Source organism: Dipteris shenzhenensis, chromosome 25 (genome assembly GCF_047967505.1).
Source record: "Dipteris shenzhenensis isolate YYH24624 ecotype China chromosome 25, Dip_SZ_1.0, whole genome shotgun sequence".
Classification (NCBI taxonomy): Eukaryota; Viridiplantae; Streptophyta; class Polypodiopsida; order Gleicheniales; family Dipteridaceae; genus Dipteris; species Dipteris shenzhenensis.
The window spans coordinates 49,898,517-49,925,107 of record NC_141620.1 but is presented as its reverse complement, the minus strand read 5'-3'; the positions used below and the strand labels follow the sequence as shown (position 1 = coordinate 49,925,107).

Sequence of the window (26,591 nt, the reverse complement as noted above, 5' to 3'; positions counted from 1 at the left end):
ACCTTCCTTAGGTAGCCTAGTCTCACGGTGGCCCCCACGCCGTTGCTCCGCTCGCGCTCGCCAACGTCTCGGCAGTGAAAAGCCCGAGCGGGGCTTTTCGAGCGATGCGCGAGCCACCTTCATTTTTCAGAAAAGCCCCCTTCGGGCTTTTCACGAGCATCAAGGTTTGGGGGAGCTGACAACGATTAAGGGTGTTTACACACTATGGGCACCCAAGCCCGCCCAACCTTCATTCAATGCATCTCCACCGTGGGCGGGCAATGGGCAGGCAATCTTGCCCGTCCATGAACCTTGGGCATGCCCACGATGGGCCAAGTGTGTAAACACCCTAAGTTCTGCTAATAGCGATAAAGACCTTCGGCTAATCTTCCATTCGCCAATGGTATAGGAAGACACTCAAATACATTGGGAATGCCAACATTCGAGAGACTAGTTGAGGTTTGAAATGCGCCTATAGTAATAAACTATGATTTGACAAATTAGGTCAAATTGATTAACGACCTAAGGTCCTATGAAGAAGCAAAGGACAATTTAGATATCCATAATGGAATCCATTTAGAGGAATCTAGACTTGGGATCTAGCTCAAAGACTAGTAGGGTGCAAGGTCATAGGGACGTAGTGGATATGCAAGGTGAAGAAGCAAAGGACAATTTAGATATCCATAATGGAATCCATTTAGAGGAATCTAGACTTGGGATCTAGCTCAAAGACTAGTAGGGTGCAAGGTCATAGGGACGTAGTGGATATGCAAGGTGAAGTCTCATGGGACATTTTGTTGAGCCCCCTAGGTGAAGCGATGGGGTTTCAGCCACTAAGGATAAATGGGTGAATGCCAAAGTAGCAATGACATGTGGAGGAGTAGAAGGCACCATTCACTTTGTGAACGAAACAACAATAGCCGACTTCGCGCCTCTTGCATCATGGATGTTGAAGATGAAAGAAGGGTCAATCTCAGCTGTCACAGGCACTATCAGTGTGGTCATCATAAAGGTAGATAGCGAGAGAGGTGCAATCGACCAAGTCATTGTGGCTGACGGTCCATGCGATCAAGATTATGCTGCTCTAAGTTCCCAGCAAAAACATTGATCTTCTTTTGTCACTTTTCAACACAAGCTTTTAAAACTATCCATTTGTTGCAGCTCGCATTCGTTAAAGAGCGGAAGACCATCTTATCACGTCTCATCCAAGAGTACAACGAGCATGGGATTGTCATGTACACCCTCAAAAATGTTTCGTACATGACAGCGAAAAACACTTTGGGCTACTACGACTTCTCCATCCTGGAGGAGATACCTGACGGCAACAAGAAAGCGGAGCTCCAGCAAGTGTTCATGGCTCAATTTTTGAAGCTTGGCTATGGCCAAAGAGTAATCTCAAATTGCCCTTTCCTTGTAACTTTGTTCACTAAGGTTTCTAACCATTAGAATTGTCTTTCAACAGGTCTCAGGGATTCTGCACTTCACGAACCTGAACACCCAGCTAGTGGAGTTCCAGTGTGGCAATTACGGTGGCATATGTGTTAGCCGTGATCCAAAATACCCTTACTACTACACTTGCAAGTTAATTCAGTACATTTCGAAGGTCGCTATCTTGAAGGGTCGAATCTATGTCTGTGATGGAAACGATGTGATTGTAACTATTCGGGGAGCCCAAGTGGATGGTCTACTTTAGTTCCAAACACCTTTTTTGGATTTGTATGCAGAGAGTATTCTGTTTGTGCGCTCCATGCTCTCAACCATAAAACCTATTGGAAGCTTCACTATCAATGGTTCCCATCACTTGGTGGCATTCGAAGTGAACATTTGAGGACAACTATCAACCGAATGCACCCGAGCACTTCTGAAATTCAACGTGTCATTAATACTCTCAAATCCAGTTCAAGTTCTCGTGCGATCATACATGATTGCCTTGTGCGAGTCTCTTCACTCTTGCACTACTCTTTCGAAGTCCTCATCCACGATACATCAGGAACACGTACCGTAATGCAATCGTTGAATGGTTCAGCATAGGTGATCACACTACTTATAAATGAACTAGAAAGTCCACCTCAAATATCACCACTCCACCCTTGAAAACGAAAGCATATTTACAATCATTGGAGTCAAGAACACCATGTTGCATTGCTTTCATATGTTCAGAGAATGCCCAAAGAAACCGCAAAGACCATTGCTTCATGTTACATGGCTACTTTCCCAGGTCGTTCACACTCAATGCAAGCCACAATAGCAAAGATATACAAAGCACGAAATTCTTTAACGTTTGGACACCCCCCCAATGCTACGGCTGATGTAGCGACTACTAGCCATCTTCTAACCCATGAAATGGGCCCACCCTGCCATGTTTCCACAGAAGAACACTTTATACATCACACCCCAGTAGCAACAAAATTTATCAAGACTATTGCAGACACACCGTCACACTCGTGTGTTTGTTGTGGGGTTTTGGACTTCAAGAAGAAAATGCATTGCACCACTGTAGTGATGAACACATTCATGCGCACAAAAGGCATCATTGCAACGAACAACACATCCGAAAGTCTTGTTTGCAACCTTTGTCATAATCAACTTAGGAAGAGCAAAGTTCCAAAGTTCGCTTCCAGCAATATGCCTTTGTCCAATCACCTGCAATACACAGACAAACTCAACTCACTCGAGGCGAGGCTGATCTCCATCAAAATTCCATTTGCTCAAATACGGGAACTCACATACGAAGGACAATTTGGCCTTCACGGGGCAATAGTCAATGTGTTCGGTTGATACTGATCGAGTTCAATGTGTTCTGCCACGTTTCTTGAATGACAACTCAACAGTTTTCATTGCTTTGAAGCAAAAACTTGACTTCACCCACAACTACATGAGTGGCTTGGTTTGGTTGAACCTGACACTTAGAGCACTTGCTGAGTTGCTAGGCACACCAATGTACAAAGAATCTAATGTCACAATGGATCCACAATGGGCCTTACACATTAGCTAGACTACGAACGTCAACGTAGCACAAACAGATGAAGAAGACTTTGCAGACCCACAAGAGGATGAGAACTAAAGTAACACGCTTGTCCACGGTATTTACACAACTCAACAAATGGTTGACTTTCAAGACAAAGTGATCAATGTTGCACCTTTAAGGTTTTCAACCCATTAAGCATCTTTAGAGATTAACACTGCGAAGAGCTCGCATTCCCAAAAATTTTGTACGGCCATCCATGACAATATAAATTGCCTGATCGCACTTCCTACCAAGACATTGCACGGTGGGAGCTACTTAACAAAGATAGGCGCTTTGCATTCTAAGAGGACAAAGAATATAGGCAAAAGATGCAGCCAAAGACATAAACATTGAACAACTCCTTCAATCACACATTGGCTTCCATGACTCCGCATGCCTTCGCACGTCCGCTGACTATAAAGACAAACTATTAAAAAAATTTGTTTGCGATGCTTAGACAGCTAGGTCCACCTACTTCCTTCCTGACTTTCTCCGCTGCAGAGAAGAACTAGAAGCCACTTGTAGATTGCTTGCACAAACTCAATCCATTGCACGATACTCAAACTGGTCTTTCACCCACAGAGGCTATTCGATCAATAGTTCGTGTGGTGACGCAATTGCAACTTTAAGATACTACATTCACAAGTTCCAAGCAATGAAATGGTTCCTCAAACAAGATTCATCAGCACTAGGATGAGTGCTTGACTTTTTCGTCGTGACTAAATTCCAAAACAGAGGCAACCAGCACGACCACAGTCTTCTATGGATTGAAGATGCACCTACATACGGTGAATCATCAGATGCATATGTCGTGTCATTTGTGGATCAATACATTTGCACTGACATTGCTAAATTTTTATTGAACAACAAAGACATCCAAAAACACAACCACAAAAAAACTTGCAAGAAAAAGGGCAATGATTGCCGCTTCCACTTCCCACGCCCACCTATGAAAGCAACAGCAATATTGACACCTCTACAAGAAAACGAAAGAACAACCGAGCACAATTACAATTATCATAAAATACATGCTATCTTGAGTGACCACAGCATAGAAGAACTCAACTTCGATGGCTTGCTGCAAACCTTGTCGCTAATAGAGGAACAATACATCATGGCCCTAAGAGCTAGCATTGTTCAACCATCACTTTTCTCATGTCACGAATCCAAAGATATAAACACAAACAATTTCAATGCAACAATTTCAGCACTATGGCAAGCAAACACTGACATCCAGTTCGTGATGGACCCCCATGCCATAGCTACATATTGCACTTCGTACATGACCAAAGTGGACCACTCAACTGTAGAAGCCATGAAACAAGCGATGGACCAATGCCTTCAAGCAGATGTCCCAGCAAATGTGCGCATCTGCAAAATTGGGAATGCAATTCTAAGCACTGAGCATATCAGCTCACAACAAGCAGCATATTTAACCTTGTCCTTGCCATTAACTAGTTCCACCAGGGAGTTTTGCTACATAAACACCAGCCCTATTGAAGAACGAATGCTCCTACTCAAACATTGTATAGTTAGAGAAAATGGATCCAAATAGTTTTGACGTTTTCTTCGAAGACATAATTGCAAAGTATAAGGCCAGAACAACAAGACAACAAATTTCTTGGCCAGTTAAACTGTATACGTGTTGGTGCACACATTGCACAAGACGTAGATGAATTGAACAGCCAGTACTATTGACAACCTCCATGGAAAGAACTAGTGCCCCACTTATTCTGCACAAATGCAGCTAAAGATGCTCACAACCATGACGTGTTCAAAATACTAAACATAGAGCCACACTCAATTAAGGCGAAAGATGTCTGCCACAAATCGTGCAGCAAGACAATAAAAATATGAACAGACCCCAAGTTGACTGGAGGTTGCACCAACAATTGCAAATGAAATCAGGCATGATCATTGAGATCTGCTCTGGCAACCTTGACATTCCAGATGGGCTTGTCAATGGGGTTGACGTTGTGTTCAAAGGTGCAACAATAAACACGAAGCCCCCTGTTATTTGGGTCGAGTTCAATAATCCAAACATGGGCAAGCAAGCACCTGTTGCACACCATTTCCTTTTCACAGAGGGTATACCAAAACAATGGATCCCAATCTTGCAAATAGCGCGTGAATTTCAAATTGGCAAGAACCACTTGAACAATGCCTACAAATACCAATTTCTGATATAGCCTGCTGTAGCACACACGATTCACAGGTCACAGGGGCTTAGCATGGACCTCCTCGCTTTTGATCCCACAAGAATAAAGGCCCACGGCCTTGTATACACAGCTTTGTCAAGGGTGCACAAACTAGAAAACCTACACATTCTTCAACCTATCTAGAGAAACCACATTAAAGTTGACAGAGTGGTTCTAGACGAACTGCAATGACTACATGAGGATCGTGCCCGGAACATCCAACAAGTGGACTTATCATCACCATAACAAAGCGAATTCAACCTATAATGCTTGAACACAAGATCGTTCCAAGCACACGAAGACGACATTCTTTCATGTCCAAGTCTTTGTGCGGCATCCATCCTATGCATGCAAGAACTACACACAAATGATGCACATCAGACCTCAATTACCGGGTTCAAGCATGAGGTTGGCAACAATGGGCTGGGCATCGCCACGTACTATTACAACACCATGTCATTGTTGGACAGCAGATTCTCATACAACGAAGGAATTGAATGTCTTTACACTACATTTGATTGCATGGGATGTGGACTCATAAATGTCATGAACATCTACAAGTCACCGCGCGCAAGCATCCACACACTTATTCACAGCTTGGAAGAAACGATACAAAGCGGTCTCCTTTCCACAAACATGTACATTGCCGGCAATTTCAACACGTGTTATGAAACAAATAACAAGACAAGTAGTACTCTACAACAATTCATGTCGTCCCACAACTTGCACCAAATAATCAAGCAACCAAAGACAATTCATGGATCCACAATTGACCACATCTAGATGAACATCCCCCACTAAAGAATCTCTGCACGTGGCTACAATTACATTTACTAGTCAGACCATTTCACGATGTACACAACCATTCCAACTTCCAACAGTGCAATAAGAACTACTCTTCCTCATTGGGTCACTTCAAAAGGCACGCCTTCTGAATCTAATTCACCTTGTTGTGCTTTGCATTGAGCTCGAAGCCTTCTTTTGTGTGGTGAAGGTGATGTTAGCATGTCATCATTTCTTAGCTCTATGGGCTCACTTTTTAAAAGTGTCTTGGTGAGAGCTTTCTCCTTTTACCTTTGATCAACAACAGACTCGCTCCCTCAAGCTTGCTAACTTCAGCCATGTTAGCCTCACCTCCACTATAGCCAAGTGGGATTTCAGCATTGGAACCTTGTTCTCTATCTTCACAACTCTAGTAAATAAATTTGCATCAAGAAGACTTTATCAACCCGTTTGTTGCATTTCTCAGTTTTGGTACAAGATAAGAACTTGGCCTCACAATGTGATGAACCAAACCTGCCACCGAGCTTGAATTTGAAATTTGGGAGCTAAAAACATCTAGCGAATAAGAGTGGCTTCATGATGGTCTTGTTGATGAGGTAAAAGAGCGCTTGATGGTCCACATAGAAAGTAAGGGGGTTGTCAAGAAGATAATGTTGAAACTTTTGTACAATGTACACCATCCCCAAGGATTCCCATTTGATCATCAAGTAGTTTGGTTTAATGGAGAAGAACATTCGGCTCATGTAGTAGATGGGGAAATCCAAGTTCCCTTTGGGTTGAGCCGAATGGAACTAATACCATCCTTGATGCATTGATATGCACATGGAAAATTACATTCACATCATGCTTCTTTAGGATTGGTGCCTTAACCACCATCACTTGCAAGTTTTTGAACACTTCATCATCTTCATTGCTCCACTCGAACTTCCTACTGGCCCTTGTCAATTTGTGAAGTGGCTTGGTAATACATATGAACTTTCTTGATGAAACGTTGTAAGAAGTTGAGATACTCCATGGATGAGCACACTTGCTTGATGTTGTTTGGCTGCTTGTGGACAAACCGTCGGAGGTGCACGTGTCGAGATCAGGGTCCACATCATCTTTTGTATGGCATCAATTTTTTATATTTCTATCATGATGCCTTTGTTGAAAATGTGTGGCCCAGCAGCATACCTAAGGACACACAGAAAACACAGTTAGGGAGATCCTTGTCTCCCTAGATTCTTGGAATACCTTTCAGAGGCACTCCAAGTATCCACCAAGATGGCAAGGAGCTCGTTGATGTACTTCCTAGAACGTTTCCACCATGAAGCACAAAAACATTGCCGGTGTGCTCTTTGATTTGGATGGGCTTATTTTGCTCAAGTTTGCCCCCATTCTATCATGAAGGTTGTCTTCTGTTGGTCCTAGGGCAGATTGGTTGCACTTGCTATATCCATGAATGAGTACATTTTCTAGACCTCCAGATGGTGTTTGTGAACAGTTGTTGGAGTGGATCTTTCACGGTCTACTCGTTCAACTTTTGGTAGTCGACATAGACTCCTAGTTTGCCATTTTTCTTGGGCATGATAATGATCAAAAGTAATCAATCACTTTCCACCGACAACCAGGAATTGGAGGACTTGATAATGGTGTGGTTGCTATAGCAACATAATAGTGTTAAAACAATGCAATCATCCATTTCAGTTGATTTGGTAGATTCGGCTTGCTAGTTGTTCTTGGACTTCACATTACTGTTTGAAAAAGCCATGTGTGGCTCTTTGGATTCATGCAACCATTCAGTTGCTAATCATAGTGCATCAATCATTGCAACTAGAAGAATGTTCATTGCAAATAGCTTTTCCTAGTCTTCCTCTACCTCTAGATTTTTGGGTTTGTATTTCTTTTTTATCGTACCTTCACCCATGGGTATTCACCCTCCTAGTTATTGTTAAGGTCTCTAGCAATCATGAAGCACTTTGGTGCCCTTTAGCCATGGCCGCCCCAATAGCATCAGATACCTAACTTCGTGCTCCATCTTCACCATGATGAAGGTACCCTAAAGTATGCTCCATTGATACCGGCATGGCCAAGCTTTGATCCGTCATTTGAATCTTGACAGAAAAGGTTTCACATTCTTTAGTTTGATCCTTTTTTAGACTTCATCGGATATTATGTTTATGCCCAATTAATCACTACTTCCTTGATATCAATCACGGGCATGTCTTCATCCCAGATCAGGTTTTTGATCACTTGAAGTGGGGTGGCTATAGGTCGTCGTTCTAGGATTGGAAGAACTTTGTGCAATGGGAAGCAAGTTCCATAAATTGGGCGATGGTGATAGTGACATTAAGCTCCTTCAACTTGTCACACACCAAATCGATTTGTCTACTCCATTGCATGTGGCTACCTTCTTCTTTCTCTTTCAAGATTTCATGTCCTTTGTTGGTCTTTCATCCATGTTTTGCTCCTCTTCATGTCAACCCAAATTGTTGCTTCCGCTTGACACATGGTTCATTCTGCTTTACCTCTTTGCCACCATCGTCTTTTCTTCCTTGCATCTAAACTGGGGTTGTCTTGACTATGGTGGTTCTGACCTTGCAACCTTATGACCACGTTGGCATCCACTTCAATGAACACTTTAGCTAGATATAGTAGTGCATCGATGGACTCTACACACTTTGAACTTTACCGAAAATGACAAACCATAACTACTTGGACTAAGGATCACCAAATGTTAATGCCAAATTGCATAGATTGCATGTTGCAGTTTGATCTATTGTCTCGATGCCCTTTTGTGCATTTGGGTGGTGGGAAAATTGCTATTTCTAGATAACCAATGGCTAGCACCCTTCATAAAGTATCTATGAGACAAGTGTGATGGATTCCATGCATAGCATGCAATCAAAGAGCAATTGAACAAGAGAATAGAGATAGAGAGTTTGTAATGTATGGGCAATTTAGCTAGATATAGTAGTGCATGGATGGACTCTACACACTTTGAACTTTACCCAAAATGACATATCATAACTACTTGGACTCTTGCACCTATTATACAAGGATGAGGGGTCACACCAGTCCTAATTGCGATAAGCCCCCCACGTAGAGGTAGAGACATGTTTCCTTTGCCAAGCAATTTGAATAATCGAGCAAACGACTTCAGCATAGATTTGACACTAGACTGATAGAGGCAACAAATACTTCCCACTGCCTTTACTTAACATTCATTCATACAATGAGATTTCTTGAATGGTGCCCAAAAGATGATGCAAATTGGAAAGTTTGTGGTGCTCATTGCTTCATTCATCCTTTGGCCACTGTCTCCAACATGTCATTCGATGGGAACATTGTTTGGCTGCTTCACTTTTCACTCAAGATATCCCTTCATATTTCAGTTGGAGTCCCACTTCATCCTTTGGTTGGGGCTCCCAAATTAGGCTTTAGTGTTAGCTGAATCTTGGGATTCAACAAGGTTTGTGACGCTCCACTTCTGAATTCATTCTACTTTGCCTCTTTGCCACCATCATCTTTTCTTCCCACCATCCCAACTTGGGTTGTCTTAGATTTTGTGGTTCAGACGATGCAACCTTATGACCACGTTGGCATCCACTTAAGTGAACACTATACTTACTTGCTTGTGGTGCACGATCATCATTGTCACTTGCTTTTTGTAGCATCTCTAACCACTCCTTCCATAGTCAACATTCGCTTTTGTGGTTCCCTTCCTTCCCATAGAAGTAGCATGCCACAATGTTTGTTCGTGTTCTTTTGCCTTGATAGGTTTTCTTTGGCTCTTCTACCAACTGATTGACTTTGTGCATCTCCTTACTTCTTCTTTTTCTTTGAGTGTCGAATCTTGCAAAGATTTGCTCTCTCTATTGTGAGTACCTTATTTGCTTTCTTGTTCTTTCATTTGGTGGCTCTATCATCCAATTCTTTTGAATAACTTGCACTTTGCCAGGTTTCCCAACATGCATGATTTACATTCCTCAGCAAGATCACCAAATGTTAACACCAAACTGCATAGATTGCATTTTGCAGTTTGATCTATTGTCTCAATGCCCTTTCGTGCATTTGTGTGTTGAGATATCGAGCTCCACTCGCAATATGGCAGGGTGACCGTTGTGCATTTATGTCACTGACTTGTTAGCTACAGATGCGGTTGGTACACCGCCCACGAATAATAGCTGGATGACAGCTATCCTTATCTACACCAGTTCGTGGCTCAGTTAGTATGCCACCTTAGTTAGTTGAGTTTGGTTTGAGACCTACATATAGGGTTCTTCTATTTCTTTATACTAGAGTTCTTTTTGGCTTTCACAACTAAGAAGAGGAAAACTATTTTCAGCCTCCACCTTTGTGTGTATTCCCCCATTGTGTATGTGAGAAAAGCTGCAATTGAGACTCCTTCCCTCTCTCCCACTATCTTCACATGGTATCAGAGCCTTGTTCGTGGTAAGGAGCTCAAGAAAGCAAACCAAGTTCGCAGTGTCCTGGTAAGAGGACTAGTGTTGCTTTCCTTTTTCGAGTTTGGGAGCAAATCTCTGCAGGTAGCACAGACGGAAGTGTAAGAGTGCACTGTCTCAGATTGAGACGCCCTTCGCGGTGTGACGAGAGGGCATTATATTTTTTTGATTCGAGGTCATTTCGGGGCCCGCGTTTTGGAGGCGGAAGTTCTCCGCATGCACTCAGAAAAAGGCCCTGTTTTTGCTGTGCGACCACTGTTCTGTAGGTCGGTGAAAAGTTGTCGCAGAAATTGCATCGTATGCCTGTGCGCAGAGATATTGGGAGTTGCAAAATCATCCTTATTGCCTGTTGATGCAAAATCGTCACTAGGAAGTGACTGTGGGGTAAAAAAAACCACTTTCATCAGGTTTGCAGATTTGCCCTTGGGAGGCAAAAGCTGTGTTTTTTGCAGTGACAAAATATTTTGCAGTGTTCTGTAATGGCGTCTGATTCTCTTTCACAGATTGTCACTGAAAAGCTTGACAAGAACAACTTCCAAGCATGGAAGTTTAGAATGACAAATTTCCTTATGGGAAAAGGCTACTGGGAGTTCATTACAGGAAATGAAGAAGAACCAGTTCTTCCTAATGTTCCCAATCAACAGGAAATGCAGGCATTTAAAGGATGGCATGAGAGAGCCAGAAAAGTTATGTACTCGCTGTCTATCAGTATTTTAGATTCAATGATTGTGCATATTCAGGATGCAAGTATGCCAAAGGTGGCATGGGATACTTTGGCTAAAATGTACAGCACAAATACGCAGGCCAGGAAAATGCAGCTCAAGCAAGAGCTGCACAATGTGCAGAGAGAAAATATGAGCATCAATGACTACCACATGAAGGTGAAGAAAATTGCGGATGCACTTGCTTCCATTGGGTCGCCAGTGGATGATGATGATTTAGTTTTTGTGACCTTGAATGGTCTAGGAAAGGATTATGCACAGTTCCGGACATCCATTGCCGTCCGTGAAAAATTTCTTGATTTTGAGGAGTTGATTGCTCTTCTAATTTTTGAAGAGCAGAGAAATGGTGGTGCATCTTCTTCAGGAGGAACCTCAAAAGAAACTGTCTTCTACTCAAATGCTAGAAGGGGTAGAGGCAGAGGTAGAGGAGGCCGGCCGTGGTAGAAATCAGAATATGCAGCAAACTCAAGAAAACCAGTCCTATGCAGGAGGACGTGGTAACTCTAGAGGCAGGGGGAGCCAAAGAGGTCGTGGTGGATGGTAGAGAGGCCAAAATGCAAACAGCAATGTTGAATGCTACTACTATGGTGAAATGGGGCATATGGCTAAAGACTGCTACAAAAAACAGAATGACATTATGAATGGAAAATTGCAGCAAGGCAATTATGCATCCTCTAGTAGACAGGATGATGACAGTAATGAACATTTGTTTATGGTACAGCATATGATAAATTCTGTGACAAGTGCAGAAGAAAGCAATGATGTGTGGTATGTTGACTCAAGTGCATCAAACCACATGACAGGTCATGCTGAATGGATGCAGGATGCAAGGAAAATGGAAAAACCAGGATTTGTGGAGACTGGTGATGATACTGCACATCCTATTGTGCAGATTGGCAAAATTCCTTTGGCTATGCAGGATGGGAAAAAGAAATACTTGTCTGATGTATTTCATGTCCCGAACATCACCAAGAACCTGGTTTCTGTTGGTCAAATGGTTGAGCAGGGCTTGCAGGTCAGATTCAATCCTCATGGATGTTTTGTTGAGGATATGAAAAATAATGGTCGCTTGATAGCAAAAGGAAAGAAGAAAGACAGGATGTTTACGCTGGATGCGGACATGCCTGAATTGAGTGCAGCAATGTTTGCACATGGGACCGGTGTAGTTACAGATATTGATATCTGGCATAAACGCATTGGTCATGTTAATGTACATCGACTTAAATCAATGCAGGCCCAAAATATTGTTGCAGGATTGCCTAAATTCAAGGTTGCAGAAATGCATAAGGTGTGTGAAGCCTGTCAATTTGGAAAACAGGCAAGGAAACCATTTCCTAAGCATGTTCAAGAGAGTAAAAAGCCATTGGAATTAATCCACTCTGATGTGTGGACTACTAAAGCTGCATCTATTGGAGGCTGTCACTATTTTGTCACATTTATTGATGACTTCAGCAGAAAACTTTGGGTGTATTTTATGAAAAAGAAAAGTGAAGTGTTTGGGCACTTCAAAGCTTTTAAAGCTATGGTTGAAAAAGAAACAGGCCTGCAAAAAAAATGCCTAAGGTCAGATGGAGGGGGAGAGTACCTCTCAAATGAGTTTGCAAGGTTCCTGCAGGAGCATGGCATAAAGCAGCAATATTCATGTAGTCATACCCCACATCAAAATGGAATTATAGAAAGGAAAAACAGGCATATTGGAGAGGTATCTCGGGGCATGCTAAATGAAAAGGTCTACCAGATTATTATTGGGCTGAAGCAGTTGCTACAGCAGTTTATATAATGAACAGGACTCCCACTGCAGCAATACATGGCATGACGCCAGAGGAGATGTATACTGGTAGGAAACCAGACATTTCTCATTTGAAAATTTTTGGTTGCATTGCCTATGTTCATGTGCCAGATGAGTTGAGGTCCAAGTTGGATCCAAAGGCTGAGAAGTGCGTCTTTATTGGTTATTCTCTGCAGCAGAAAGGGTATAGATGCTATAACCCTTCTACACGTAAGTTCACAGTGAGCAGAGATGTTGTTTTTTATGAGATGAGCAGCTGGTATAAACCAGTAAATGTGATGATTGATGTAGATGCACAAAATGGTAGTGCTGCACAAAATTCACAGCAGCAATCACAAAATATCAGTGGACCTACAGTGTCCTCTAGCAGTGGTTCACATACTTCGCCATGGACAGGTAGATTAAGATTAGGAGAATCTCCTCAAAGCAATGCAGATAGTGGTACGCAGGTATCACGAAAAGGAAAAGAGAAGGTTGATCAGCCCATGTTTGATGTAAATGCAGGTCACTCTTATGTGGATGGTGAATCCAGTGGCTCAGAGCAAAGCATTGATGATGAGTTGGGTATTCCTTCTGTTGTTACACCTGGAGTAAGGAAGACCAGGGATGTTTTGAGAGCACGTGGAAGTGAGCCTATTTTGCACAGGTCTACCAGGGTTAGGTATCCTGTGGATAGGCTGAAATATGATGGATTTACAGCCATTCACTATGCCTATATGGTCAAAGTGATACAGGAACCAAAACCCACTTCTTTTGAGCAAGCCATGGGAAATGAAAAATGGGAGAAAGCCATGGATGAAGAAATGGATGCCTTGGATGCAAATGCTACATGGGAATTGGTGCCTTTGCCTAAAGACAAGAATGCAATTGGCTGTAAGTGGGTTTATAAGATCAAGCACAATGCAGATGGTTCTGTGAATAGATACAAGGCAAGATTAGTTGTCAAGGGGTATGCACAGACATATGGCATTGATTATGAAGAAACTTTCAGCCCGGTTGCAAGGATGGCAACCGTAAGAGCAGCCATTGCTATGGCTGCATCAAAGGGATGGTCTTTACATCAGATGGATGTAAAGAATGCCTTCTTGCATGGTGATTTGCAAGAAGAGGTCTTTATGGAGCAGCCAGCAGGTTATGTTCATGCTATTCATCCTGAGTTTGTTTGCAGGTTGAAGAAAGCCTTGTATGGCTTGAAGCAACCACCTAGAGCATGGTCTAACAAGATAGGACAGTATCTTGTCACTATTGGCTTTCAGATTTCCAAGGCAGATTTCTCACTCTATGTGAGAAAAACAGAGAAAGGGATTATGCTGCTTGTCATTTATGTTGATGATTTGATCATCAATGGTGATAGTGATGAAGATATCCTTCATGTGAAAATGCTATTGAGGCAGAAGTTTGAGATGAAGGATTTGGGAGAGCTGCATTATTTCTTGGGCATTGAGGTGATTAGATCACCAAGTGGGATACAGCTCTTGCAGAGGCAGTATGGACTGGACATGCTGTCCAAATATGGGATGACAGGCTGTAAGCCTATTTCAGTTCCTTTGGAGCAGAATGTGAAGCTCAGCGCAGATGTAGGTGAGCTTCTGGAAGACCCTACTATGTACAGACGCATAGTAGGAAGTTTGATTTACATGACTATTACCAGGCCAGATTTGAGCAATGCTGTTGGGTTGGTAAGTCAGTTTATGCAGGCTCCAAGGAAACCGCATTTGGATGCGGCTAGATGCATACTCAGGTATGTGAAGTCCACATTGCAGTATGGACTATTTTATGAGGGTTCAGATACAGTTGCATGGATACACTGATGCTGATTGGGCTGGTAGTATTTCTGATAGACGATCTACCACTAGATATGTGTTCTCTTTTGGGAGTGCTGCAGTCACTTGGAGCAGCAAGAAACAGCCTACAGTTGCCTTGTTGAGCACAGAGGCTGAGTACAGGGGTGCAGCAATGGCTACATGTGAGGTAGCTTGGTTGCATAAGCTACTCTATGATATGCATCAGTCCACAGATGGGCCAGTTGTCATTTATTGTGACAACATGAGCAGTATACACTTGGCAAATAACCCAGTCTATCATGCTAGAACAAAGCACATTGAGGTGCATTATCACTATGTGCGGGAGAAGGTTTTACTAGGTCTTATTGATCTAGTTTATGTCAGCACAGAGGATCAGGTAGCTGACATATTCACGAAGGCATTGGGCGTAGAGAAGTTGCGCAAGTTCAGAGACCTACTTGGTGTGCAGGAATTGGGATTGAGCTCGAGGGGGAGTGTTGAGATATCGAGCTCCACTCGCGATATGCCAGGGTGACCGTTGTGCATTTATGTCACCGACTTGTTAGCTACAGATGCGGTTGGTACACCGCCCACGAATAATAGCTGGGATGACAGCTATCCTTATCTACACTAGTTCGTGGCTCAGTTAGTATGCCACCTTAGTTAGTTGAGTTTGGTTTGAGACCCACATATAGGGTTCTTCTATTTCTTTGTACTAGAGTTCTTTTTGGCTTTCACAACTAAGAAGAGGAAAACTGTTTTCAGCCTCCACCTTTGTGTGTATTCCCCCATTGTGTATGTGAGAAAAGCTACAAGTGAGACTCCTTCCCTCTCTCCCACTATCTTCACATTGTGTGGTGGGGAAATTGCTATTTCTAGATAACCAATGGGTGGCACACTTCATTGAGTATCTATGAAACAATTGCGATAGCATACAATCAAAGAGTAATTGAACAAGAGAATAGAGAGAGTTTGTGCTTTATGGCCAATTTAGCTAGATATAGTAGTGCATGGATAGACTTCTACACACTTTGCTCTTTACCTAAAATGACATACCATAACTACTTGGACTCTTGGATGTTTTATACAATGAAGGAATTTGACACTAGACTAATAGAGCCAACAAATGCATCCCACTACCTTAACAATGGACTCTGGCATTCATTCATACAATTATTAATTTTGGTTGTTAAACAATTTACATAGTTCTGACAACCCATCATATGCCTTGACTTTCACCTACCACCATCGTCCCACATCTTTAGATTTCTTGAATGGTACCCAGAAGATGATGCAAAATGGTAGGTTTGTGGTGATCATTGCTTCATTCAATCCTTTGGCCACTCTCTCCAACATGTCATCCGATGGGAACATTGCTTGGGTGCTTTATTTTTCACTCAGGATCTCCCTTCATCTTTCAGTTGGAGTCCCACTTCATCCTTTGGTTAGGGCTCCCAAATTTGGCTTTAATTTTAGATGAATCTTGGGATTCAACAAGGTTTGTGAGGCTCACTTCTCCATTCATTCTGCTTCACCTCTTTGCCACCATCGTCTTTTCTTCCCACCATCCGAACTGGGGTTGTCTTAGATTTTGTGGTTCGGACCTTGCAACCTTATGACCATGTTGGCATCCACTTCAGTAAACACTATACTTGCTTGTGGTGCCCGATCATCATTGTCACTTGCTTTCTGTCTCTAACCACTCCTTCCATAGTTAACATTCGCTTTTGTGGTTCCCTTCCTTCCCATAGAAGTAGCATGCCACAATGTTTGTTCATGTTCTTTTTCCTTGATAGGTTTTCTTTGCCTCTTGTACCAACTGATTGACTTCGTACATCCCCTTACTTCTTCTTTTTCTTTGAGTGTCGAATCTTGCAAATGTTTCTCTCTCTATTGTGAGTACCTTAGTTGCCTTCTTGTTCTTTCATTTGGTAGCTCTATCATCCAATGCTCTTGAATCACTCGCACTTTGCCAGCTTGTCCAACATGCATGATTTACATTCCTCAGCAGGATCACCAAATGTTAACACCAAACTGCATAGATTGCATGTTGCAGTTTGATTTATTGTCTCAATGCCCTTTCGTGCATTTGGCTGGTGGGGAGATTGCTAATTCTAGATAACCAATGGGTGGCACCCTTCATTGAGTATCTATGAAACAATTGCGATGCATTCCATGCATAGCATGCAATCAAAGAGTAATTGAACAAGAGAATAGAGATAGAGAGTTTGTACTGTATGACCAATTTAGCTAGATATAGTAATGCCACACCTTGCACTTTACCTAAAATGACATACCATAACTATGTGGACTCTTGGACGTTTTATACAAGAAAGAGTTTCAACACTACTCTGATAGAGGCAACAAATGCTTCCCACTACCTTTACAATGAACTCTGACATTCATTCATACAATGATTAATTTTGGTTGTCAAACAATTACATAGTTCTGACAACCCATCAAATGCCTTGACTTCACCTACATTCATCATCCCACATATTTAAGATTTCTTGAATGGTGCCCAGAAGATGATGCAAATTGGTAGGTTTGTGGTGCTCATTGCTTCATTCAGTCCTTTGGCCACTCTCTCCAACATGTCATTCGATGGGAACATTGCTTGGCTACTTGATTCTTCACTCAGGATCTCCCTTCATTTTTCAATTGGAGTCCCACTTCATCCTTTGATTGGGGCTCCCAAATTTGGCTTTAGTATTAGCTGAATCCTGGGATTCAACAAGGTTTGTGAGGCTCCACTTCTCGATTCATTCTGCTTCACCTCTTTGCCACCATCGTCTTTTCTTCCCGCCATCCGAACTAGGGTTGTCTTAGATTTTGTGGTTCGGACCTTGCAACCTTGTGAGACCACGTTGGCATCCACTTCAATTAACACTATACTTGCTTGTGGTGCCCGGTCATCATTGTCACTTGCTTTCTGTAGCATCTCCTTCCATAGTCAACAATCACTTTTATGGTGCCCTTCCTTCCCATAGAGGTAGTATGCCACAATGTTTGTTTGTGTTCTTTTACCTTGATAGGCCTTCTTTAGCTCTTGCACCAATTGATTGACTTCACGCATCCCCTTACTTCTTAGTTTTCTTTGAGTGTTGAATCTTGCAAAGACTTGCTCTCTCTATTGCAAGTACCTTGTTAGAAATCGACCCCAACAGAGGGTACGCACAGTAGAAGGCTGATAGGATAGCCCAAGAACTCACACAATGTGTGTGGGAGTGGAATCACAAACTTCTTAACTTTGTTCAAAGCTTTGGACACAATACAAAAAAGATAGATCCAAAGTCCCCCACCGATGGTGTGATCCTGTGATTTTACCAAAAGGTACTACTATCTGCCATATATCTCTAGATTTGAGCCCACGTGCTCCACCTCGAGCATGTGCATACTTTCTGTCCAGCATGTTCTCAACAACCTTCTACCCTCGAAGACAGTCTAGGTTCCTCTCCCTGGAGCTAAGTCTACAGCAACACTTCTCTCCTTGACTTCTTATGTAAAGGCCCAAGGATGGTGTATATCTTGCCCCTTTTTGCTCCTCCAAAAGCTGCAAGGTTGGATGTGTTATGGAGCCCAAAGGGCCCCTTTATATAGGGCACAAGGCACCATTAGCCAGCCCTAAATGGGCCGACTAGCTAGTTTGCTAGGTTGGCTGGCCAACTGACTTGGTTGGCTCAGCGTAATTAGCCCTACAAGGGCTCTCCTTGCTGGCCCATATGTACCCGCCTGGCCATGTGGCACTGCGCCCTTGACCTAGGCTATATGTGCCCGAGCCTATTGTAGGCCTTATGCCTGGCTAGCCATTGTGCCAAGCAGGTCGCTATAGCCAAGGGCTATTATGTCCTTTTGTCAGGCCTAATGCACAACCCGAGCCTGCTGCCCATATTCTTTGCCAGATAGCCTGCCATGTAGGCACCTCCAGCTTGCTTATCTGCCGCCTCTTTTGCAGGTCCATGGTCGGCACCTCTTGGCGTGCCACTGATCACACTTTGACAACTGCCCACATGGTAGCTCATGTGCTACCCATGTGGCAACCCTAATAACTCCTGGTCTACCTCCCCCATGCTCTCCTTATATGGGGGCTTACAGATGGGGAGGTGACCTTTCCAACACCCCCTCTCACCGACATATCTCGGCCGAATGCTAACACGTTGATGACGATTCTCCAGTAACTCCCTGGTCATAGTCGTCTGGAACATTTTAATGTCGAAATCCTTTCCTGGCTTTGCATACAGTGGCTCTTGCTCCTCTAGGTCTAGTTCCTCTTGCGCACACCATCTTGGCACACAGGTCCACCATCTCTGGTAGCATCTCTTCAGACCACCACCTTTAGTCACATTCCTGCCTTCAAATTGGAGCAATCCAGATGCCATGATCTTCCAGTTGTCCCCCTCATAATGAGGGAACAACTTGGAGTCTTCCAGGTACCATGTTTTGAGGGTCTGTTTCAACCCGTCCTTCCTTTGGCAAGGTCCGCAAAACAAAAGAATATCTTCAGATAACTTGGACCGTAAACTCTCGTTGAGGTCTCAAGCAGGTACTCTTCTGGCTTCAATACACCTTGTCCATCACCTTCTAGGAATCTGTGTACAAGATTTAAAGAAGCACCCACACTTCCCCTTCTGCATTTGAAGAAGGCCAATTCCTTCCAATCTCACATTACCTAAGACAAATGAAGAGCAGAGTCTCTCCACATCATGCTATCAAGGCTCATATTAAGAACATCAAGTACATACCAAATCGTCATACTACATGTGTGCTTTCCCTGAAAGCAAACCATGCACCTCATCGAGGCACATACCAATAGCCTATGTGATCCTGTACTGCCCCCTTGTGAAGTACAACAACCATCTAAACATGAAACCATATACTCCATGGAATCCACCCTCGTGTCAGTATCAAAAACCACACACCTGGAAGATACCAAGAACTCTCCTTCACCTTCACAAAGGTCATTGACTCCACGTCGACCCACATCTCAATGTCAGACATCATCACTTTGGTTTTTAGGTCGACATATCTGTGACCTCAGTAACACATGGAGATGTCCCCAAGAGTAACTTTTTGATTACCACATTAGCTTCTCATAACAAGATGACCCTAACTCTATGGATTCTACAGCTTTTCATACAATGCACCCATATTTACAACCAATCACACCTATCCTTTAGAATGGTAGGTGCCATTACTCAAGTGCCAAAACATCCTTAGCACTCTTAGTAGTGCATAACCAAATCTTTTGATGGCCCCCGCCATTGCCCCTTGTGATGCTGCAACAACGTCCATCACAGGTTTAGCTCGATAAAGAAAATGTTGATTTTCACAAAGGCCTTGGATCTGAGTTTGCCTTGTCTCTCACTTTGTACTTTGCTCAAGAGCCAAACTGAACATTATCCAGCTACTGGAACTTGCTCCCTACTGTGCAAAGTCCCTTCAAAGCCAAAAAATCAACAAATTACTTCCATAGAGCCATTGGCCTTAAGGTTAGAGGCGATGAAAACAACGATTTGGGACATTGAAGTGCCCATGATCGATGTCAAGACTCGAAAGCATATAGTGAATGGAGTGCTCATTGACGGAGGCTTTGTAGTAAACTTCATCTTTGAGAAGTCCAAAAGAGGCTCAAGCTCGAAATTGATACAGTGGACCAGAGGTTGGTGATGCCAATAGGTATGCTCAAGGATGTATGCATCAAAATTAGTGAAGCACACTTCATGATCCTGCCCATTGTTGTCAAAATGGAGAATGAGCAAGAAAATCCCATGGTGTTGGGACGACCATGGCTGAAAGGTTTTAAGGTATTACACGATTGGGGATGTGACATCCAAACCATCATATGGCAGACAGGACATGTGAATATCGATGAGCAAAAGCCCAATCCAAATGCAATGCAAGCGCAAATGAGGCATATGCCTTGAAGATTGAAGATAAAGCTACTCGCTCTCAATATTATACCCATTGCAACAATTGGTGCAGGGCAGGTGCCCACCTAGGTTTGGGTGAAAGACAAAACCAAGGTAGCCTTCCCAAAGGTCTTACAAAGGTTGAGGTGGGACAAACTACAATCTAGGAAGAATTGGCCCATTGAATAACTCCATTAGCGATAGTGACCGAATTATGGAAGGGTACCATCAAAGAAATCGATGAATCACATTAACATGTATTACATATATATCTATGAGATGAATACAAATATTCATACCAAGAATCAATAAGGCTAGCATTAAGTGTTGTTTCGTTATTGCTAAAAATGGTGAAATGTTGTAGTTAACAAACACAACTGGCCATATAGACACTTTGTTAAGTACATTCCAAAATGACTAACTCCATCAAGAGTGAGTCCCAAATTCACATTACATGGCTCATCCTTGACTATTGTCTATGTCTAGTTCTTTCAATATGTTGAAATGCTTCACAATCGTCTAGATCACACACATTCCATCTGTGCTTTGATTTTTTACATGCAAATCCATATACCATCCAAATATTTGGGCATCAAAATAATTGTTACAATCATGGTAGTATTGAACTTTTTTGGTAAATTAGTGGTGGATCGGGCATTGTTCTGAATGATTTCACATTTGAGACAACTTATGTAGTTTTTAAAACTCTCTCTACATCATCAACACATGCATTATACCTTTTATACTCCATTCATATGAAGCCAATCATGAACTTGATTCTACCCTTAATAACTCACAAGACAATGAAAACCATAAAATTGAAGGAACTTATAAAATATAAATATATTCTTTCTATGTTGATCCAAACTTCCTCAGGAGAGCCTAAGAAGTATAAAAATGTATTTGCATGGAAATACGCAGACGTAAGGGTATACCACGAATTCAACATCAAATTCCCCTTATTCCATATGCTCAGCCAATTCGGCGCAGAGGGTACTAAGCGAACCCTAACTATGCCAACTTGATGAAGACCGAAATTTATGAGCTACTAAAGACAGGCTTCCTCTACTAGGTCGATCGAAGTGATTGGCTATTCCCAATCGTAACTACGCCAAATAAAAAGAGTTTGTGTGAACTACCAGAAGCTAAACAAATGGATGATCAAAGAGCCATTCCTGTTGTCGCTCACTGATAGCATGAAATCTGTGTCGCACTTCAAATGTTGCTTCATAAGGGCACCGTCAGTTGTTCCTACACAAACCAATCTATACAACAAGGCTTCAACTAGACCTGCACACTTTGTAAGCAACGGATGATATGCAATTGTGACGAATGTGCTGATGCAACTTTGATGGATACCAATGATGAACGAAGGGCATATTTGTGGCACACTAATCTAACCTAATGAGTTCTTAGGAATGAAACTTCAGGTTTCTCTGGCAAAATGCTCACCTAATAAATCCCCAGGTCAAGAAACTTTTATATTCCTAGAAATCAATACAGTAGAACAATGATGAAGGATAATTAGCCAAAATCTATGGCAGGCAGTCTACAGCCTCTCAAACATGCTGATGAGGCATTCAAATTGCTGTGTCAACATCTTGAGACAATGTCAATCTTTTTCTGCTTTTTTTGTAAAACAGAAACCATAAATGGTCAGTATCTAAGCTCTGATCTAGGAACTTTGCAAAGCCGATATGTAAATGATTTCTGATCACCAGTAAAACAAAGCCTAGCAGCACATTGCTGCGGCCATGTGACATGTGCACGAAGCTAGTAAAACTTCCCTACCAGCATTACCACAACACAGCTCTTAAATCTCTTCTGTTTCTTGTTACTTGCAAAGCTGCTCAACAGCAGCAACGATTTGAGGAGGCTGTACTACAGTCACTTCTTCCAAAGTCCCTGCATAAGGTGTTGGCACATCCTGAGAAGAAAGGCACATGATAGGTGCATCCAAGTAATCCCAAAAGTTTTCCATTATTGAAGCTCTGAGACTTGCACCAATTCCTCCCGTCCGCATGCACTCTTCAACTATAAGCACTTTGTGCGTCTTCTTTATGGAGTTTCCAATCGTATAAAGATCAAAGGGCTTGAGAGAAATTATGTCTATAATCTCTGGGTCATATCCATTATTGATGAGAGTTTTCGCAGCCTGTAAAACATGGTGTCGCATCCGAGAATATGTAAGTATAGTGACACCATTGCCTGGACGGACAAGCTCAGCTTTCTCTAGGCAGCAAACATATTCTTCATCAGGTATCTTTTCCTTTAAGTTGTAAAGTAGCACGTGTTCAAAAAGAATCACTGGATTTTCACTGCGGATAGCAGCTTTCATGAGGCCTTTTGCATTATATGGGGTGGAACAAGCCACCATTTGCAGTCCAGGAACAGATTGGAAGTAGGACTCTAACCGCTGTGAATGTTCTGCACCAAGCTGCCGACCCACTCCACCAGGGCCCCGTATCACCACCGGGATGGTGAATTGCCCTCCAGAAGTGTAGTGCAACATGCCACAATTGTTTGAAATTTGGTTGTATGCCAGTAGTAGAAATCCCATATTCATGCCTTCTATGACTGGTCTCAGCCCTGTCATGGCAGATCCGATTGCCATTCCTGTGAAAGAGTTCTCACATATGGGTGTATCCAACACTCTCAGATCACCAAATTTCTCCGCAAATCCCTTAGTCACTTTGTAAGAGCCTCCGTAATGCCCGACATCTTCTCCCATGACACAGACGTGGGGATCTCTTTCCATTTCCTCCTCCAAGCCCTCACGCAGTGCCTCGAACAAAAGCAGCTCATGCCTGGTCCAGACAAAGATTGAACAGTCTTCAATTAATCAATTTTCCTTTAAAAACAGCTTAATGAATGCTAAAGCAATTTAAGTACCACTTTGGCATACCCTGACTTGGCAGCGACAGGACTTGCAGCTGCTGCTCCCTTTACCTGTATTGAACAGCAGCATGAAGTTACCCTTGAATGAGTGAAATATCGAGAATTCACTGTGCAAATGCAGGAATGGGGAGCATGATGTACCATCACCTCCATTTTAAGACAATTCAATTTTGAGCCTTCTTTAAAACTGTATTGATATAATCCAAAGAATCGAGGGAGCAGGAGCGTAGATTGCATTAAAACGTTGGAATCACATGACCCCCACGGGAAGAAAACTCACTGCAACTGCATTGGTTATGAGCTTTGATGCCCGTTGGCCTTTGGAGGAAGAAGACAGCTTGGCTCCATGATCCTCCCCAACTGCTTTGATGACCAGAAAACTCTGCCTTGCTTCTGTAAGCACACAGAATTACCGATATGTAATGTTTTCTCTATTATCACCTAGAATTTCTTGACTGAACTTAACATGAGCTCACTGAGACGCTTAGGGGGCTGCCGGCTCAAAGGATTGTGTCAATCCCCCATTTTGATGAAAGAACAAGCTTATCGACGTTTTCCAATAAAATCAAGGACTTGTGCGTGAAAAGCACAGAACACGTCCGATCAAAGTTGTGCATGCAAGTGTTCTCTCAAGGAGTTTGTGAAGACAGTGATGCATGTAGAGGAATTGGGAAAAGGCTTGTGATTACTCACCACAAGATTTCACCGGCAAACCAAGCTGCACTCGACCAAGATGAGGGGAAGCGTAAGAGGAAAGGTGTGAGGCAGAAACGGTATTGAGGAGATGATTTGTGGTGGCGGCCATGTCGATCCCTGCATTTCAAGAGAGAAGGACGATCAGAACGAGCCCCATGCAAAGTCGTGATGGGTGTTTGTTCACGAGTGCTCTGCTCCTCTCTCTCTCTCTCTCTCTCTCTCGCGGATCGCCTATGCGCAGCAGCTCTTGCGACTGCGATCTCTCTCTCTCTCTCTTCCCCCCCCCCCCCTCTCTCTCTCTGAGCACTGCTGCGAAGCACATGCGATCTCTCTCTCTCTCTCCCGTCCTTCCTCCCCGAGCGTTTAGGCCAGCAGGAGTTCTCATGTGGGCGATAGAATTTCCTGGCTCCCTCCCAGCCTTAGTTCCGAAATTGAGGTGCCTGTGTCTTACCTCCTCTTCAAGAGCTCGGGCAGGGGGCTGATGGAGGAGGGGCTTGGAGAGCTAAGGCAAAGGGGTGAAGGGGGAGAGAGAAGGGGAAGGGTATAAAAGTAATACAAGGGCCATCAATTTCTCCACCCACATTTGAGATGAGGCCAAATGTTTGTTGTTGATTTCATCGTTGGTCGCTCACCCAACCTTCGCCCTCCCCCCCTTCCAACCTTTACGACGGCCTTGTCTCCATTCCAAACCTTTCGGAACCAACCTTTTTTCATTAGCTCGTTTCAACATCCACCCTCACCATTTGGAGCTTTTGTGGCTTCCCTTCCTTTTCATGCAAACGGGTTGGTCATCCTCCTGTCCTCTCACGGTTGAAAATGAGAAGGTGAAATAATGGAGATTGAAACTTAATTGTAACTATAAAGAAATATGTGTCTTTAAACAACACTACAATCATTTGTTGGTCACTCTTAGAAGATAACACTCAAGTAGTCATCTCTATGCTTTCGCCCATGGTGAGCTTTAAAGTCTTTGCTACATTGAGTTCATATTTTGCAAGTGACAATGCAATGGTTTATTGGTTACTTTTTAAAGATTGTTGTATAGCATCTTTTTGTTTGTAGTCTTTGCTACTTTGAGTACATATTTGGCAGCAAGAAGGCAATACCATTTGCAAACAATTTAATAGGCACAAGGTGTGGTTGTGAGAAGCGTATGATAAATGGGCTTTATTACAAAATCCCACCTTGTGCAAAAGGCTCTCATCGCCTTAACTTCATTCCAAACATTGGTTCTTGATGTAGCTTAGTGGACAATTTGATTATGAATATGGCTCTCCTCAATAGTGTATCATGATTCAATCATCATCATTTGGCTTTATCATAATAGGTTGCTGTCATTGGTAGTAAAGTAGAGACAGTGTTTGACTCTTTTTGACACTTGTTATACTATGGTCTATAATAAATCGGGATTGAACCAAACCTTCTCTGTTTTGAGTTTTGTACATAGGTTATTTTTTTCCATTAGCGGATATGGATGCTACCACCATTCCTATTCTAAATTGTTATATTCATGTTTTATTATGCAAAAGGATGATGGTATGTGTACTAGTAAGTAGTATGGATGGAGGGAAGTTGAGGGAGGTATTTTCTCCTCTCATAGCCAATCGTTTGTTGGCAATTGAAAGCATGCTAACCTTGGCACCTTCTCAACTATCAAGGGCACAAGGGGCACTAGTGGAGCATTCTAACGGCTTAATTCAGTCCTCAATGCTATGTAAATTAGAAAAGTGTTCAATCTAGGCTGCTTGGATGTATTATTTGATAGACCAACATTTATCTTAGTTGTGATTAGTAATCAATTGTTGACTATTGGAACACTTTTGCATTTGCCTACTGTGGCTATACATGATGTTTATAATATTTCTATGCTATGCCTTCTATTCTCATAAGCCCACATTAAAATCCCTTAGTATATTCAAGCTGGCCTCATAGATGATACCATTGTGAGAACAATTCTTGATTAGTGCAGGTAAAGACTTATTGGTTTGCCTCTTGATTGGTAAGTTGCTATAATGTTGAGGTATGGGGGCATATAGCAACTATATTCAGCAATTACCCCGTCATTCAAGGTTGAAATACAAAATTACCAATGCCTTTATTTAAAGATAGTTTGTTACTTTAGTATTGTGCATTGCTAGGGGTGTTGCTAAATCTAGCTACTATAATGTAACAATCAAGACAGGAGAATCAAACAGAAAAGAGATTAGACACACAAAAAAGGTCACAACCAAAATGAATCTATCCTTTTTCCTTTCATTATTCTTAAATTCAGGTACAATGGAAGCCTACAATGGATCTCTAGTGATTCAAGTACAATGGAAACTTGAATTGGATCTCCACCAAGGGATTGGAATAGCCAAGAAGCATTTGGAGGGTCATGC

At 42.5% G+C, this 26,591-nt stretch overlaps 1 protein-coding gene across 1 annotated transcript; it reads right to left on the bottom strand.

The window, feature by feature from the left end:
• Positions 1 to 22,114: 22,114 nt before the first annotated feature.
• LOC147886014 (pyruvate dehydrogenase E1 component subunit beta-like) lies at positions 22,115 to 24,923 on the bottom strand. Its single transcript, XM_087396808.1, has 5 exons — positions 24,662 to 24,923; positions 24,208 to 24,327; positions 23,795 to 23,907; positions 23,522 to 23,565; positions 22,115 to 23,423 (listed from the first exon to the last, which is right to left on the bottom strand). The coding sequence occupies exons 2-5, from the start codon at positions 24,317 to 24,319 to the stop codon at positions 22,451 to 22,453; spliced, it is 1,242 nt and encodes a 413-aa protein (XP_087252934.1). The 5' UTR covers positions 24,320 to 24,327; positions 24,662 to 24,923; the 3' UTR covers positions 22,115 to 22,450.
• Between the last annotated feature and the right edge of the window lie 1,668 nt (positions 24,924 to 26,591).